This window comes from Hydra vulgaris, chromosome 13 (assembly GCF_038396675.1).
Source record: "Hydra vulgaris chromosome 13, alternate assembly HydraT2T_AEP".
Taxonomy (NCBI): Eukaryota; Metazoa; Cnidaria; class Hydrozoa; order Anthoathecata; family Hydridae; genus Hydra; species Hydra vulgaris.
In genome coordinates, this window is record NC_088932.1 from 44,577,501 (window position 1) to 44,597,770 (window position 20,270).

General features: G+C 27.2%; 1 protein-coding gene across 1 annotated transcript in view; it reads right to left on the reverse strand.

Annotated features, from left to right (window-relative positions):
- LOC136089498 (uncharacterized) overlaps window positions 1–20,270 on the reverse strand; it is an 88,612-nt gene that overhangs the window by 26,227 nt on the left and 42,115 nt on the right. Inside the window, exon 3 of the mRNA XM_065815527.1 lies at window positions 4,889–5,380. Within this exon, the coding sequence (XP_065671599.1) occupies window positions 4,889–5,380 (492 nt within the window). The remainder of the gene's footprint in view (window positions 1–4,888; window positions 5,381–20,270) is intronic.

Here is a 20,270-nt window from a genome sequence, read left to right on the forward strand (position 1 = left end):
TGACATAACTCTTTACAAAATTTTGCTTATAGTTAAAGAATTTGCCTAGAATTAGTTAAAAAAATTTTTAAAGAATTAGTTAAAGAATTATTTAAAAAGTTTGCTTAAAGTTAAAGAAAAAGCTAAGACACTAGCAAGAGAAAGTGAAAATAGTCTTCAACTTAAGCTTTACTACAAATTTGATTTTAATGAATATGGATTCTTTTCGCACATCCATTCCAAAAGTATTATTCTATTGTATGTTATGTTATTATGTAAATTATGTTATTAGATAGAAGTAACAACATAGTAGGCCAATGATTCTACTACAAGTTATTGAGAAACGCCACAGCTTTAAAACGATCAATATTAAATCCTTGGCCTTTTTGGATTTGTATCAAAAAAAACAACTGCATATACTCTAGTTATAAAAATTTCACGCTTTTAAGCAAAGATTTAGAACCCTAAAGCTGCTTATTGATCTACTAATCGAAAATAAGAAATACTTTTTTGATAGATGTATAAATCAATTTGAATAGTTTAAAATTAATTTAAAATTTGAATAGTTAATTATGATTAAAAATTTGAATAGTTTAAAATTAATAAAAGAATTTGAATAGTTCAAAATCAGTTAAAAATTTGATTGCTTGGAAATTATTTTAACTGCATTTGCATTTGTTGACAAATTTATGCAAATTTTGTTATACACTCCTAAGAAAAGGAAAAAATAAAATTACTTAAAGGAGAAATTATTTTTACTAAACCGTCAAAAAAAATTTTACTCTTTTGATTAAAAATGACGGTTAATGACTAGTCTTTAGACTAGTTTGATTAGTGTGCGAACTTATCATATTGAAAATCAACTTGCGATGCTGGTACTAGATATTTTCAACAAAGTGTTTCACTTAAACCAAAATCGGATCAATTTTCGTTTAATGGTTGGCCTATGAGTCTGTCAACTGGTTTATTTTTCTTTATTTAACTTTTAGCAAATTGGTTGCTAAATTGAAGAAGGTTGAGCTGGATACGCTTAGAAATATTTAACTGGTTCGTTTTAATTCTATACAGCAACCACGCATTTATCATACATTTATCCATGGAAGGATCAACTACACGCTAGAATCATAGTTTTGTCTCCATAGGTATTCGAGTTAAGCTAATAAGCATGTTAGCCATATCAACACCATACATTCAGAGCCGTAGTGAGATTTTTTTGATGTTCGAGATAGGTAACTTCCAGACATGGAGCAAACTCCAAACATTCATATGTTTATACTTATGTCAAATAATGAGGGTTTGCAAAAAAATGGCGATGATTGGAGGCTGGGATTAAAAACCCCCAAAATTTTCGCCCTCCCTGCGTGAAACGTGAGAGCAACAAGTTGATGAAGTATTTTTTGTACTATTCTTAACTAGACTTATATTCATCGATAAATGTTAGATTCATTTTAAAATAATTTAGCGTTTAAAAACTATGACCATATAAAGTTTAAACCCTCCTCAATTTGAGGGGGCTGCAAATTTTATATGGTAATAATTTTTAAACGCTAATAGATAATACCATGAAACTTAAAATTTATCGATGAATATAAGTCTAGTTAAGAAGGCAACAAACACAAGTGTTTATGAAATTCAGCAATTTATGGGAATGCATATAAATATGGATATTGTCAAGCTACCGAAATACCATTTGTGTTAGATATTACGCCAATTATTAGATAAAATGTTAAGAACCTATCTTACATAGTTATTTCCAAAAAAAATTAAAGCGGATTACATGGAGTCAGACTTTTCAAAATCAAATCACCTTTAGAAATGGTGCGAAAAAACTGTCAAATATAAAATAAAACTAGAAGTAATTATTCTCTTATTTTTCAAATAATACATTCTAAACAAAACATAGTGGTATATACCAATATAATTCGACAAATCTTTATAAATCGGTTTCATAAATGTTTTTTTTTGATCGAAAAAACATTTTATTTATATTGATTGAAAAAACCTTTTATTTTTATCCAAAAACTTGCACACAAAGGTTTGTTTCTTCTACAACTAATTCTGTAACTTTTTTTGACCAAAACTGAAATAAAAGTAAAATAGGTGTAAATTCATCAAAATCATCTAAAGCAGCTGTGAAACTTTCTCCCAAAAATTTATAACTGGTTACATAAGGTTCTGTAGATCCCCAACAAAAATTCTGCGGCTTGCACTTTGCACTTAATAGCAGTAAATTTAAAAAATATTGATTTTTATTTACGCGTCTTTTTTTTTTATTGTCATTTTCTACTTCATTGACCTCAAAATCAAATTTATGCTAGTCAATATTATTTTTTTCAGTTTCAGAAGAGTCAGATAGTTCAGACAACTCTGATTCAGAACTAGGCTCAAGTACAAAGTTCGCAACTTTCTGTTCTGTGTATATATATATATATATATATTTTTTTGATAAAGTTTCTTTTCCATAAGAATAGTTTTTTTAGTACATATCTTTTAAAAATCCATAAAAATATAATTATCTATTTGTTTAGAATAAAAATATATTCATTCAAAGTGAAGTCAGGGTAGGCTCCTTTTTTTGCACACTTTAATATATATTCATATATATATATATATATATATATATATATATATATATATATATATATATATATATATATATATATATATATATATATATATATATAGATATATATATATATAAATATATATATATATATATATATATATATATATATATATATATATATATATATATATATATATATATATATATGTATATATATATATATATATATATATATATATATATATGTATATATATATATATGTATATACATTTATATGTATATATATATATGTATATATATATATATATATATATATATATATATATATATATATATATATATATATATATATATATATATATATATATATATGTGTGTGTGTATATATATATATATATATATATATATATATATATATATATATATATATATATATATTAATGTGTGCATTATTTTTATATGTTCTTCTTATTAAGTCAGCCGATCATCTTTAGTGATATTTTCATGGTATTTCTGCATAAATAATAATGTCTTTACTTACACTGTCATTGGTAACCTTCATCTTATAAACTAGATTCATCAAATTTTGGTAGCAAGCATCTGATTTCAATGCATCTCTTCTATTTAAAAACAAAAGTAACAGAAAACTCTTAGACTTTTCGTTTTTTATGATTTTTATGCTCTTTAAAGAGACAAAATGTTCTTTAGATCTTCAAATTTTCAAGTTAAAGAGTGTGTCTCATGTATTTACACTTTTTTGAGCTGTTACAGTCTTTGTGTGCTGAAGGTTAGCTATCATGGTTTTTTGACATCTCTTGAGAACCCTTTCGTTGATGGTCTGAGAAGAACAGCAGTTGTAAAGTAAATTTAGTAGAGGCTGCATTAGCAATAATATGGTTTGATAATTCATGAGAGTAGAGCATTGTTGCCCTGTTCACAAGTGCCTGAAAAGCAAATGGCGCCTCATGCCAGATCAGGTCAAGAACGAATATTCAGCGTTTACATTTTTCATCCTAATTACCTTTAACAACTTATATTCATCATTTTATTTCGTTGGTATAATTTTTACAGAGCCAGTTCCCAAGTTAGAATTCTTACTTGGAAAAAAAAAGAGAATTCTTACTCTTCTGACATTCTTATTGATATCTTAAGTGTAATTAATACATTCTTTAACAGAAACGTGTTCTTAGTAGTGGTAAGCAAAAAGGCACTGGACAACATGAACGTTTATAGCTAATCTTTTTAAGAGAATTTGTTGGTGGTCTTGTTGATCTTCCAAACTTTAGCTGAGCTACTTGTTGCAGTTCGTATTAGGTGCTGAAGTACCTGATAATAGATTTAAAAAATGACCTAATAGTATATTGACATAATGTTGCGGTTTCTGAATTGTGATGACTAATTTTCAATATTCATTTTATATTAAAAACAACAACAACCATTGATGTATCAATATGTTGCTGATAAATTAATAACATTACATTAAATATTTTATTAAGCTAAAAATTAATTATTAGTTACGGTTAGTAACAAATTAGTAGTTTTATGCAGTCTTTGCAAATAACTTACTCTTTAAGATGTTTTAATTTTTCTTTTATAAATATTTATAAGTAGTAAATATTTAGAGAAAACTTTAATTTTCAGAACCTAATGATTGATGACAAGATGGCATTTGCACATATTGTTTAATGTACTGAAACGAATATTTTGAAAGGTGTATTGAAACGTATGCTCAGCAAAAAAATAAAAATGTATAAAAACTAAAAGTGAGATATTTACCAAAATGCTGTAAACTTGGTGCTTTCACAAACTGCTGCATTCCTACTGACAGTTAAAATTGCTTTAAATCAAATATAGTAGGCAAAGTAAGGGTTGGAGAGAGTGACTAAGAATACTTTGAATTTTTATTAGATGAATATAGACCAGCCAATATGTATATTTATTTTGTTCTTTATAAATACATTTTCCCAACTACTGTCACTAAAGTTATGTTAGCGGAGTAGAAAAAATCAATAAAAGTTTAAAATCGGAGCTCTGCAGAAAGATATTGTTTAACTATGAAACAACAACTTTTAATTGCTGTTATTTCAAAAAATTTATATTTTATAAAAAAAAAAATTTTTCTAATACTTATAAATTTTGTAAAATTTTTTTTCTCAATATTTATCGAAACTTTTTTGCCATCAATATAGACTATCAAAATTCTATTTGGCTTAACCCTGTTACATTTGATCTTAAAAGCGTCAACATAAAATATTATTATTGCTATTATTGTTATTATTGTAGTTATTATTATTGCTATTATTATTATATATATACATATATATATATATATAAATCCCTACCTTCATTTCCATTTACTATTCTTACATCTTTAATAAAACCATCTTGAGCTTGGTACCATGGATTTGCTGCATACACATTGACATTTATAAATGCTTGTGGTTGTTTATTTTCAATAATATAAATATTTTCACCATTCAAATAAACAGCATACATATAAATATTATCGGTTTGAAACTGGGATATTCTAATACTTGACCATAAAGATAACTGCAATGGTTTAGTTAGAAAAGAAGAACCAATATATCCATTAATTGAAGAAAAAATAGACAAAGCTCCTGAGCCATCACTTGAAAACCATACTCCTGGAATCCTATCTCCATATTGCGTAAAATCATTTCCAATAGTCAGATGAATAACAGATGAATAATCATTTAATAAAAATGAATTTGGTTTAACCTTAAACGAAACCGAAAATGTTTTTTCCAGTAATGGCAATGTTGCAATTAGGTTATTACTTACCAATGCATGCTCTTTAAGGACTGCTATCATATCTAAAAAGTTGTTCTAATAATTTTATACAATAATATACAAAATTATAATTTTTTGATACAAATAATTTGAAAATATTTTGATATCTTAAAGAAATGTAGTTATTCACCTTTACACAAAAACTAAAATATATTATATTTTAAATGATAAAATATCTAATTTCTTTCAACTTTGGTTTTAAAGTTTCTTATTTTGTTTTCTCCTGAGAATACATAATTGTTAAAGTAATACTTTATTGTAAATATATAATGTGTTCTTATATACTAATTCTGTAAAGTTTTTCTTGAAAATGTTATATATAGTTTAATAAAAAATACTTTGTAAAATGTATCGTGTATGACTGTGTATATTTATATGTATGTGTATATAAATATATAAATTTTTGTAGTTTCTTTATGGTCTTATTACGCCTCCTTCTGTACCAATGACACTTGTTGGGCTAGAGCTGGCGTCGAACCTAGGACCTCTGGGTTCTGAGCCAGAACTCTAACCACTACGCAACGGCTGCTACATATGTGTATGTGTGTATGTACCAGTGTATAGACATGCATGTATACGTGTATACATAAATGTGTGTGTATATGTGTAAGTATATCTATGTGAATATGTATATAAACATATATACATATATATATATATATATATATATATATATATATATATATATATATATATATATATATATATATATATATATATGATATATATATATATATATATATATATATATATATATATATATATATATATATATATGTATAAATATATATATATATATATATATATATATATATTTACATGTATGTGCGTATATGTATGGATGTATGTATGTATATATATTTATGTATGTATGTATGTATGTATGTATGTATGTATGTATGTATGTATGTATGTATGTATGTATGTATGTATGTATGTATGTATGTATGTATGTATGTATGTATGTATGTATGGATGCATGTATGTATGTATGTATGTATGTATGTATATAGATATGCATGTGCTTTATGTGTATACGTCTATATGTTTCATACATATGTTCTTGTAGGTATGTGTGCACATGTGATATTATGTATGTACTTACACCTAAGGAAAAATTATGAGCTTATAACTAACATTTATTGCCAAAAAAGGAAAAAAACTGGTTAAAGGAAAAAAACTGGTTAAAAAAACTGGTAAAAGTTGCAACTTTAACCAGTTTTTTTCCTTTTTTGGCAATAAATGTTAGTTATAAGAGTCAAAGAAGACTTTTTACAAAACTCCAAGTGGAAAATATTCATCAAATGACAATAAAAATCTTTTTTATAAAATGATATTAAAAATAACATTTAAAAATATTAACTTTAAACATTTCTAATTAATTTTCCATATAAAAATAAGTAAAAAAGTAATTTTTTACTTATTTTTATATGGAATAAAAGAACGCAATTGCGGCTAATAAACAGTAGCGACACAAGTATGGATCAGAAATGATGTTATTATAGATCAAAATGTCACATATTATATTATAAAAGACAAGTATTATATATTCTTCATTGCATTTTTAAATTACTAAACTTGAAATATTAGTTTTTATCAAGTTTCATCTTCTCTACAAATTTTCAGTTTATTTTTCTTTTTTTCTGCCCTTTCTTTTTCTTTTTTGAAGTTTTGATGTCGTTTTATCTGAAACCATTTCAACCACTTAATTCTCTTTGGAATATGTTCATTTGGGGTTTCTTTTGGTCAAATAAAACGGTTTATCATGGAGTTTGATTTTTTTGTGACTGTTTCCAAACATTTTTGTTAAATTACTACGTCACACAGTGTCCATTTTTCATCACAATCTATTCTGGTATGAAATTTTTTAAACTTTTATAGCTAAGAATAGAGTACCCAGCGGGCTTTTTTTCCTAAAAAAACGTCTTTTGATCGTTCAAAAGACATTCTGAACTTCTTTTGAACGCTTCCTCACTTTTGTCACTCGCTTTTGTTGTTTATATTCTTCCATAAATCGAAAAACGTTATATCCGTCACAGATCCATACCAAAAATCTTTCTCACGGTTTTCTTTAAAACTATCAAATTGCTGTGAGGTTAATTCTGACTCTTGCAGCTGCAATTTTTTGCAAAATAGGGTCTTAGGGACATTGAAAACAACATCGTAGCTTCCAAAACCAGTTTAACTTTCTGGCAATAGGCTAGAAGAATGTCAAATCTATTGCATCGAACTTCCTAAGGTACCAACCAGATTTTAGTAAATCAATTTAAAATACACATTGATGAGTAAATGAAATTATTAACTGTTGATTTAAGAAAGCCTTGGTTTCACACTCTTGCTTGAGGGTCCAAATTCATAAGGGAGAGAAATTAGAATTAAAACGTTTATCTTTCGATGTTTGGCGGTCTCGATGTTTAAATGGCATTTATGACGATCAACAAAATTAAGACGAGTTTTTTAACATCGTTTTTGCAAAGTCATTTTGCATGACCATTTGATAAATACTTGAAAAATATTTTAGAGGTTTGCCCGTCCTTACCGGAGATGCCTACAACCCATTCTTATGGTGTATATCTAGATATTTATCAGATCACTAACTTAACGTCCAGGAGAAATAGTCATTGGTAAAACCATTTTCTCTGAGACTTTGCAGCTAAAAAGAGGTGCAAACGCCTTTTTTCGCAATTATTTGCATTATTGCAAACGTTTTTTGACCCAGTAGCGCATAGAGATATTTTCTTCGAACAACTTCAAAGCCCGATCCCTTAATGTTCATGATTATGCGAGGGTTGTCAAGTTTGTTGATATCAATGGTTTCCTGTTTCAAAGACTTTTTGACTTCTTTAAACCAATTTTTAATATAAGCAACAGTTATTTTTAAATTAGATTTTCCTTAAAATGTTGGTGTTTGCTTGGCCAGGTTTATTAGTCTTATAGATGCCAAAAACATTATTTTGCAAAGTTTAAAAAACGAATGCTAATTTTGCAGCGGTTTATTTGATTTTTTTGGTTCACTTTGCAATTGCAACTGCTTCAGACACTTGGTTTAAAGTGTAACTCCTCCTTGAAGACTTTTTTGCTTGATAGAACCAAAATAAAACATTAAAAACTAGTTTTTTCATATTTTATTTATAAGGGATCATAAAATGTTTGCTTCTAATGAGTAAAAATACATAAATGGATCAAAGTATTATTAAAAGTAAGTCATTATAAAAGGTTTTCTTGGCCAGAAACGTAAAAAGCTAGTTAACATGCTTTTTAGCTATGATTTCTGCCATTTGTTACCATTTATAACATAAAAGTTCAAGCAAAAAAACATGCAACTAAAAATTTTACTTACTCTGGAATTTCTTAAAACAATACATCGGGAACAAAAAAGTACTTAAAGTACTACGTTTTATATATATATATATATATATATATATATATATATATATATATATATATATATATATATATATATATATATAAATATATATATATATATATATATATATATATATATATTGAAAGTTTTAACCTGTATAATAAGTATATTTAAAATAATTTTTTTGTTTTCTATTTTTCAAATTACGTTAAAAGTGAAATATTTACTGTATTAGGCATCATATGTTTTTTGGCTATTTAAAATTTAAGTTACATTTAAAAGGAGATTATTCTCAGAGACAGGTAACATTTTTGATAAAGAAGAGCTAGTTTGTTAGCTCAAAACTGGTAGCAACTCTTTTTGCACCAAAATATTCCTAAACTTATAGAAAAACTTACATAATTGTTTATCTCAAACAAAAAATGATGTGGTTGTTAAGAAATTTGTATTTTTACCTAAGTCCACTTAAAGTTTTTCATTGCCTTAAAGAATGATGATTTGTTTGATTTAATTAACACAGTCTTTGTCAAAATGTCCTCAAAAAAAGATAAATAATGAATTCCGACATTCCAGCTGGAAAAATTGTATTTGCGGCCGGATCGGATTGACCATCTTTTGATCATAATTGTGACGTTAATGCTACAAGAATATGAATATAATGTGTTATGAAAATGTATTTAGACGATTGTTTTCTTTTAGTTTTCACACTAGCTACTCATTTATTCATAAAAAACTTTATTCGTTCAATCAGTGCTGGATTATCTAATAGGCCTGACTAGGCAACAACCTAGGAGCCCTAATAAATAGGGTCCCTTTAAAATTAATGTGAATTAATTAATTATGCAAATAATGCAATTCAAATACTTATATTTATTATTACTCTACTTTATTAAAAAACTTTTTAAAATATTTCTGTGCATAGTAATCCCACAATTAAATAGCGTATCTTTAAGTTTTTTTGCGTTCTCATCTGTAGAGACTTGATACTTTTAAAATGTTTAGAAAAAGCAAAGTAAAGAAATTGCAAAGTAAACTTTGAAATTTATTTAAATATCAGTCGCGGTGCTCCAATTTAGGTGCCCCGAAAAATCATTACGGACTTATCACAGATAAGTCCGTAAGGATTTCTTGGGGCACCTAAATTGGAGCACCGCAAATGAACATTTAATTTAAAGTTCGCGCCTCCTTCCTAGCCAACGTTTCAAAATTTGCCCAGAGGTGAGGTTTGAATCACAGATCCTTTGTTTCTGAAGCAAGTGCGCTACCATTGCGCCGCGACTGCTCATGATATATAAATGTAGTTTTAAATCATAACAATAATCCATTGCAAGTTTTTTAAAGAAAGTAAGTGTTTGTTTCATTTTTCATGTTAACACAAATACACTTACACATACACACATAATTGATAATCGTTTCTGTCTAATTTTCTGATTAAGTCGAATTTTATTAAAACATTTTCAATTTATAATTTAATACAAAAACTGACAGTTGTTTACTTATGCATTATCATAGATTATCATAAATTAAACCATGCCACGATTATACATTAGCAAGTCAAACAAAAGTAAACTAGCGAAGGTAAAAAAAAAAATCAATTATGCTTCTGATTTAACAAAAATTGAGAAATTAACATCATTTTTCCAAGGGTCTTTTCCTCCGTCTCTCTCACTAAGAGAAAAATTTGAAACTTTTAGAAATGAAATGGTAAGATTAATTTTTACTTATTGTATGTTTTACCTAATTCTAAGCATTTTGAAATGGATATTTATAGCAGTATTAGTTTATTTGCAGGTTTAATCACAAAGAGATAAAATTGATCATTTTGACAGCAGCAATTCTCCTGCTCATAAAAGTGAATCAAGCCCTCAGAATGATAGCTCTACGAATGATCTTGAGCAACACATAGTTAGATCCGATGCATTACTTGCGGAAATACATCTAATATTGAGAAGGACTGTCGTTCAACCAATCCTTAAAAGTGGGGCAATATTTACTTTACGTCAGTTTTAGGAGTTTTTGGTACGCAAGCGTTTCAAAAGCATTCTGGACCGTTTGAGTGTTCTCGTAAATTTTACAATACAGAATCCAAGACACGGTTTTGTTTAGAAAACCCATTTTAAGGAAAAAAAAGCAATGAGCATGCGGTATATATACCGAGTGCTACCCATTCGTTAAACTTTATTGGACAAGCTACGGCAGAATGCTTCTTGTTTGAAGTTAATTTTTTCCTTTTGTACAACTATTGTATACGTATTTTCCAAATTTGACGCATCTCTGGACTTTCTTAAAACAATACATCGGGAACAAAAAAGTACTCAAATCATTATCAAAAACGCGTTGGGCTTTTGATAATGATTTGAGTTCTCAATTCTTTTAAATAACTATGGCAGCATTGAATAAGATTGCTGCAGATCCTTTTCAAAAAAAGTGAAACCAGACACAAAGCTGAATGTATTGCAAATAAAATGGAAACTTTTGAATTTTTTTTCTTGCTTGTACTTTGGATAATTTTTGATCCAAAAATAGAGCTCTTCTACCATAACATATTGATCGCAAAAATTTGCGCTTTGATGTTCTCATCGTTAGAAAGTATTTTAGAAAAAAAGGAGAGACAATTTTGATGAATTTGACGAAAAAGCAAAGCAATATCAATATTAATAGTTTTGGGCATGCGAATTTTACAGCGCGAGTTTGCCTTAAAAGAAGAACTTCTATGGACCTTTCAAAAATAAAGCGAATTTAAAATGAGCAAAGAAGTACCATGCTTTATAAAGAAGTACCATGCTTTAGGAGAGATAAGACATGCAGAGCTTGATGCCTATCAAATCAGATACTTTTTGCAGGATTGATTTTGATAATAAAATGAATGGTTTTATTAATAAAAGGTATGGGAAAAAAAATATTTAAGGGCATATGGTATGAAAATACCGATTTTTTAAATTATGATATCCTTTATAAGTTGTGATTGCAAATGTCCTAATTATAAATGTAAAGAAAGATATGTAAAATACATTAAAAAAAAAAAAGGACTAAGTTTAAAAAAATAATAAAACCAGATTTATCACAAAAAATTTTGATTTTTATGAAGAAAAAGCTCATGTGCATTGGTATATATTTACATTAATGAATTTACTTATTATAAACTCAGTAGTTCCTGGATTACGAAGGGATTAAAAAAATCGTCAAAAATTAAACAGAAGTTATATATTAAATATCTAAAAACAAAAACACCTGTAAGCGTAAAAATATATAAAATTTAGAATTATTTATTTGAAAAAATACGTAAAAGCCTAAATAGAAATTACTACTCAGAACTATTTAACAAATGTTAAAATGACTTGAAACGCACATTGCAAATCATTAAAGAAATTTCCGGAAAACAAAAATCATGCTTAGGTTTTCTGCTGCAGATGATAAAGTTGATAACAGACGTTTATATGACCCAAAAGCCATATCCTATGAATTTAATAAATTTTTTATTGGAATAGGTCCTTCCCTATCAAATAAGATTCCAAATACGATGGCTTCCATTAGTGATTTACTCGCACATATGGATAATTGCATTTGCTCTGATGAGTAAACCTCAGAAATATCTTTTGAGGAATTTGATGTAGCTTTGAATTCTTCGAAAAGAAACAAAGCAGCAGGAGCAGATGAAATTAATCGAAATGTAATTATAGACTGTTTCGGTATATTAAAACATGTTCTTTTTAAAGTTTTTAAAGCTTTTATTAATCAAGGAATATTCCCAGACCAATTAATAGTTGCTAAAGTTACTCTTATCTTTAAAAAAGATTGACAGATTAAATATTAGCAACTATCGTCCCATCTCTGTTCTTTCGGTAATTTCAAAAATTTTAGACAGAATAATGTCTAATAGAATTTACAAACATTTTAGCAAAAATAACTTACTATATAACAAACAATTTGGCTTTAAAAAAGGTAACTCAACAGAACATGCAACAATTCAGTTTGTGCATGAAATCTCAAAATCTTTTGAAAAATCACAGTAGTTGTTAGGTATCTTCATTGACCTATCAAAAGCTTTCAACACAGTAGATTGTTATACTTTACTACAAAAACTAAAATATTAAGGAATTAAAGGTTTTATTTTACTTTAAAATGGTTGAGAAGCTACTAAACAAAAAGAAAACAATATGTAATTAGTAACGACGGTTATCAAAATAGTTATCTTGATATCGTATGTGGTTTTCCTCAAGTTTCAATCCTCGGACCTCTACTTTTTGATATATATAAATGATTTGAATAAAGCTTCTAACCTTATAAGTATCATGTAAGCAGATGATACCAATCTATTACTCTCACGCAGTAATATTTATGAACTTTTTACCACTATGAATAAAGAATTAAAACATATATCAAATTGGTTTATATGCAATAAGCTAACTTTAAATATTAATAAAACCAAATGAACTCTATTCCATTCGTTTGCAAAAAAGCAATTTTTACCAACAAACTTGCCGCAACTTTATATAGACGAAAGTGAAGTAAAAAATGATTCCGTTACTAAATTCTTAGGCGTTTATCTTGATGAAAAGATCTCCTGGAATCAACACATTAATTATGTATCTACCAAAAATTTAAAAAACATTGGGATTTTATATAAAGCTCGTGTTTAAAAATGTTTAACAATATTTTCCAACTCAAAACTAACAACAAATACTATAAGAGGAACATAAATTTTTTAAATAAGCCGTTTTGTCACACAAAATTTGATTAATTTTGCATTGCTTTTCGTGGACCCCACCTATGAAATAATATTGACCCCACCTATGAATTAATATTGTTCTGCAGAATTTCGATCAACCAATTTCTTTCTATCTTTTAAAGCTCAATCTAAAAAAATGTATTTTTTCACTTGATAATATACTCAAATACTTCTAATATTTTGAAAATTGTTAATTGACTTGAATTTTAATACTTTTTTATTTTAATTTTTACTTTATTTTAGGGTTTATATTCTTATATTTATATATGTGAGTGTTTATCTTATTTTAATTATGCTGATATTGGTATTTTTTTATTTGTAACACTATATATACGGCATACAATTGTACTGCGACATTTTAATGTTAGCAAAATAAAAAAATAAAATAAAAGTAGCCCTACAATAATAACTTTGACCCAAAAATGGGTCCCATAAATGTTTTAGTGCCTAGGGCTCTAGTTTTTCCTAAACCGGGACTTAATTCAAATAAAAAGTTATTAAACTAAAATAGTTTTAAAAATGTTTCTAAAAAATGTTTTATTTTTCTCAGTTTTATAGAATACAGAGAAGTAGTAGAGAAATGTATGCTCTGGCTCATTTATTATTTTCAACCATTTATCCAGCCACAATTTTAAATATATTTTAATATATAAAATTTACCACAACTTTTATGAGTCTTTCACACTTACTCTGCATTGGTTCGAAGATCCTACTTATTATGGATCTAAAAGATCTATCAACTCTTTATTGTCAACCCATGAGTTAAACGATTCAGGATATCCATACCACTTTACTTGTGATTTATTTTTGAGTTTGCGAATCACTTTTTCAATTCTAAATATTTCTTGATTCGTTTTTTGCAGTTCTCGTTCATAAATTGTACCTTGTATTTCTTCACTATTATTGCCAGTTATTTTATAAGTTGGAGGATCTGTGTACTGAATTTGTGATATAGTAAAAACTTCTTCACTCCATCGTGGTGTGTATCTTTTTTTCAAATGTTGTCTTCTTTTTAGTTATCCTGACTATTATTAATTGAAAACTTTGGTCTTACACACTCTGGTCGTGCATTTCCGTTCAAGTTTAACCAAACAATATTCTTATTCTTTTCATACCAGATTGACTCTCAATGAGTGGACTATACAACTTTGTCAAGTCTTGATTAAAATTAGATTCACCAATCTTTTCATTAGGAGCATTTTGTTGTACTATTTTTTTCAAAGCTTTGTATTCTTCAATAGCTTGATTTCTCTTTTCAGGATCAGTAATGTTTAAAAACGACATTTTTTAATATGCAAAAAAAACATAACACAACATAGAATTTTATGTTATGTTTTTATTTATATTTTTCAATATTAATTATATTTTTAATTTCATAGTCTTTATAAGTGACGTCTTCTGATTCTAATAACCCTGTTAGTACTGCAATTAACAAAATACTTTATATTAATTTTTTTTCTTTAAAGTCACACTCTAATTGAAGTATATATTTATTTATCATTTGTCAATTTATAATTTTTTTTAACATTACTCCATTGTTTATTATGATCTTTAATTTCAATTTCTACTTCATAAAAATCACTATCTTCATTCCTGATAAGTTTATAAAGTTTATTTTTCTCATCATCACTATAAGTTGATGGTATTTGAAAGTGTCCATAATCAGTGATAAATATAGAGTGACTTCCTGAATCAACAACAAAGCCTCCTTTTCCAAATCCGAGAAGTTCCGAATGTTTTTTTTAATTCAAATCTCTTTCACGTTTACTTCATTCTTAAAAGAACGGACAAAACATATTTATTAATAAATAATAAATATGTTAACCTATACATATAGTTATTTTGTTTTTTCATTTTTTTTAAACCTTCAGATTTACTTCGCATTGATCCTTCGGATTTACTAAATCTCATTTGAAGTAAATTAATTGCTTCTTCTCTTCTTTATTAAATAATGATATTTTAGTTTGTTCATCAATATCTTTTTTAATTTTTGTCGTAATATCTTCAAGCATAACTATAAACTTTTCAAATTCGCTAAGTATCAGCTCAAATTTATTATCGTTTATTTTCCCATCTACTAAAGCTTTAGAAATATGATCGCTTATCGTATTTAATTTTGAACTAGCAAGTAATTAATGCTTTCATGCTTTTCTATTATTCACTTGACCTCCTATCAATGAAAGAGCTCCAATCGCTAATGCTGCACCTTCACATGCAATAGCTATTGGAGTTGCTACTATTGTGGCTAAAAAACCAATTCCAACAGTTCCTAGTGTCATTGTACTTCTAATTAACACTACATCAACTGCAGAAATTACTTTTATTGCCTTATGTTACTTTTTACTAAATGTTAATCTCTTTTCTCTCTCAATTTCTATTTCTTTTTGAATTTCACTAATCTTATTCAGGCGGTAAGCAATTGGATCTATCTGCTGTATTTCAGTATATTCATTTGGTAAAGTCGGATATATTTTATTCATATTTGCGTTATTTAAATACTCTATTTTATAAAGCAAAATAAAATTATTTATTTTACTAACTTAACATAGCATAATACATCACCTTTTTATATTGTTATATATTTATTTGAATTATTGTTTTTAATAATTACAAGATTATCATCAACTGATTCTAATACAATATTGTTATCTAAACTTAGCATATTTAATTTTAGACTATTTTCTAAAGAAATTAATACAAAACTGGGAGCATCATTTTTTACACCTATTTGCAAACATATAACTTTATGTGACTTAAATGCTAATTTAACATTTTCCTGTGCAAATATTTTATATTTAGACCCATCAACTATTAACTCCTGCTTTTTATCAAAAGTGTCATTAAATACAAAATAGGATTTTGGGTCTTTTTTAACAGTACAAGGCGAACTAGTATCTACTAATCCATAATTAGGAGTATTAATAATACAACTTGGAAGTGGCCTCTCATACCAAAAAGCTCTTTGTCTTTTATTTATAAATTTATGTATCGGAGGATGATATACCATTTTTATATATCAAGACTTTTTTAAGATTCATGAAAAATCTTTGATTTTTTAAATTCTCTTTTTACAAAATCAAATTCAAAAAAGGTATATTAGCGAATGGTGAATTAGGTCCTAATAATAGACCTGCTCCAGTTCTCACATTACCATTTCCAGCACTTAAGTATAGTCCATCTCCTAATGATCCTCCACTTTTCCATGGACTCATAAATAATCCACCTCCCATTTTAGTGAACTTAATTCCTTCTCCATTTCTAACTTTATAAAATCTTTTTTTACCTATACCATTTCCAGCAATTTTTTTAATCAGATTGTTCCCAGTTGCAGCTCCTACACCTGTAAGAAGTCCTGTTGCTAGAGACGGTATTACTTTTGATGCTAAAAATCTCCCAGCTGATCCTAAGAAAGTTAAAAGTGCTCCTAGAAATCCTCCCTTCTTTTTTTTAGCATTGTACATGAGTTGGTTTTTGCTTAATTTTAGCACTACCGCTTTACCATCTTCATATGCTTTTGAAAATTTATTCATCTGTGTATTTGTTACAGCTAATGCATGTTCTCCATTAAAATCTGAATGTGATAATTCAATACTAACTCCAGTCTTTTCACTGATTGCTTTTTTAATTTTTTTCAATTGTCCTTCTTAAAGATGTATTTTAACATTAGTATAATTTGTCATTTTATTATAAGATTATTTTTTTTCTCTTATGTGAAATCTAATAGAAGTTTTTCACCTCTTAAATTAATTTGATTTCCATCTTGATCAACTATTGTATTTACTAATGTTGAAATCGAATCTAACAATACACGTTGATATATTAAATTAATCGGTTCTTGAACAATTTTATTTCCAGGACCGACATTTGGAAAAAATGAATATATAATTTTTCGTGTTTTTCCATCACCATATGAATCTTTTACTATACTAGATGTAACGTGTATAGTATTCAATTTTAATATTTTCACAATACTTTCAGATTCATAATAACCTGTTGAATATATTTGATAACTAAAACCTAAAATAGTCATAATTGAGTTTGATGTTATAAAATCTACTTTATATCCTGTCTGAATATTTAAAGTTAAACGTAATGTATTGTTATTAGCTCTAATTGTAATAGCTGGAACTCCTGATATTACATCACCATTTTTAATTAAAAATAATTCAATACACTTATTTATATCATCAATCTCATATGCTCCTACTGGAAGTAGAACATCAAGCCAAGTCACCCCATTATCAAGACTGAATCTAAAATTGTTACTTGATAAATCAATATTTGGAAAACTATAATATGTCTCTAACCCAACTAGAGCCATTTCATATTGTTTATTTTTATCCAGTTCAATACTATAACTAAATTTAGTTATTATTTCACTACTGTTTCCGTTTACATTTATGCAAGGCATTTTTATATATTAAAAATTTTATTTATCAAGAATCCTTAAAAGTTCAAAGAATTTTCTGTAGATCTTAAGATCTTTAAAATAGTCAGATTTAATATAAAAATTATCAAATCTACTTCAATACTTTCCATCATCTTTTTCAGAAGATAAATCTATTACAACAAATCCATGCTTTTTCTTCCATGCAGTTCTACATAACTTTTTAAACTCATCCTCTGACATATCACTCGATACATGATCTTTATAAATATGATTTAAATTCTTTGAATCTTGTGGAAATAAACAGATAAAGTTTGCATTTTCTTTTATAGTCTGTCTAGGCAACTTAAAATAATTTTGTGCAAGATAGAAACAATCTACGTTACTATGCCTCCCTAATACTTCTCACATTTATTTATCATATAATACTTCTCACATTTATTTTGCTTTGTCAGTTGCAAATCATCAAATATCATTAAATTATGATTACTAGCATCGAGATCTTCAGGATCTGGTACATCATATGCTGTCTCAAAAAATTTACACTCCATATCAACTTTACTATTTTTCTAATTAAATGTTTTTGAAATTTCTTCAATAACTTCTTCAGGATTTTCTATTTTATCCAGATACTGAAACAAATTAAGAATAACTTCTTTTGATAATTTTTCTTCAAAAGATCTTTTTAATATTTTGTATTCAGGCTGAAATAGAGATTTTCCAAAAACTTGTAAATTATTATAATCTTACCAACCAGGTCTTAAAAGTAAATTTAATAATAAAGCAGTTTTTCCACAACTTTACTTTCCAACAATAATTCCTCTTGTACTTTTAGGTAACGACTTACTATTATTTCGTTTATTTCTTTTTACGTTCCATGATAAATCGACAACACCCATTTTTATATATAATTATTTTTTATATATAAAATAATGTACTGTGTCAAACGCAAAAAAATACAAATACACTAAATTAACAAAACTTTGTCATCAAAAACAATAGAAATATGATTCGCGAAACTTGTGACATTTGCGGAACAACAAAAACTCAATTTTTCAGATCCACTAAGAAAGGAGGAGACTTAGTCAACACTATTAATTCAATAACTAAAAAACTAAAATTACCATGGGGAAAATTCCCAGGTGAAATGCACTTATCTGGAATGAACTTTGCTGGTCCTGGTACTAACTTAAATGAGAGATTCACTTCTACTAACGCATATAAAGAATGGAGTAAACCTATAGGTAGAGTTGATAATGCTGCTTATCATCATGATCTCGAATATCAACATTTTACAGATACTGCAAATAGAAACTTAGCCGACAGAATAATGATTGAAGAAATGGACGCTATAAAAAATCCAACTACACGCGAAAAAATTGAAAGAGGCATGATAAAACCTATCATCGCTTCTAAAGCAAAGTTTGGACTTGGTCTGAAAGACCCCTGCAAAGTTGGTATTCAAAAAACTACAATTGATCAGCAAAAAAATTAAAGAAAAAAATGTGAAATGGTCTGACGAACTTGCGAACGAACTTCATAAACCCGTTATAAAACATTTCAGAAAAAGAAAAGTAATTGCAAATTGAATCGATGAAATATGGGCTGCTGATTTAGTCGACATGCAATCTTTCTCCAAATTCATCAACGGTATAAAATACTTACTCATGGTAATAAATGTATTTTCAAAGTATGGATAGATTGTTCCATTAAAGAATAAAACTGGAGTTGACGTTGCAAATGCTTTAAATAAAATATTTAAAGAACGAAAGTGCAGAATATTGTGGGTAGATAAAGGTCGAGAATTTTATAACAAGCATGTTAAAGCTCTAGCTGTTGAGTTATACTCAACTGAAAATGAAGAAAAAAGTTGTGTAGTTGAACTTTGGAATAGAACAATGAAAGAGAAAATGTTCAAATACTTTTCAGCTAATTCTACTTGAAAATATATTGACATCTTAGATGAAATGGTAAATAAATATAACAACACAAGACATTCTTCAATTAAAATTACAACAGTTAAAGCTAGTGATGAAAAGAGTAAGAATATTGTTTGGTTAAACTGGAACGGAAATGCACGATCAGAATCTGTAAGACCAAAGTCAGGATAACTAAAAAGAAGACAACATTTGAAAAAGGATACACACCAAGATGGACTGAAGAAGTTTTTACTATATCACAAATTCAGTACACAGATCCTCCAACTTATAAAATAACTGGCAATAATGGTGAAGAAATACAAGGTACAATTTATGAACAAGAACTGCAAAAACGAATCAAGAAATATTTAGAATTGAAAAAGTGATTCGCAAACTCAAAAATAAATCACAAGTAAAGTGGTATGGATATACTGAATCGTTTAACTCATGGGTTGACAATAAAGAGTTGATAGATCTTTCAGATCCATAAGAAGTAGGTTCTTCGAACCCA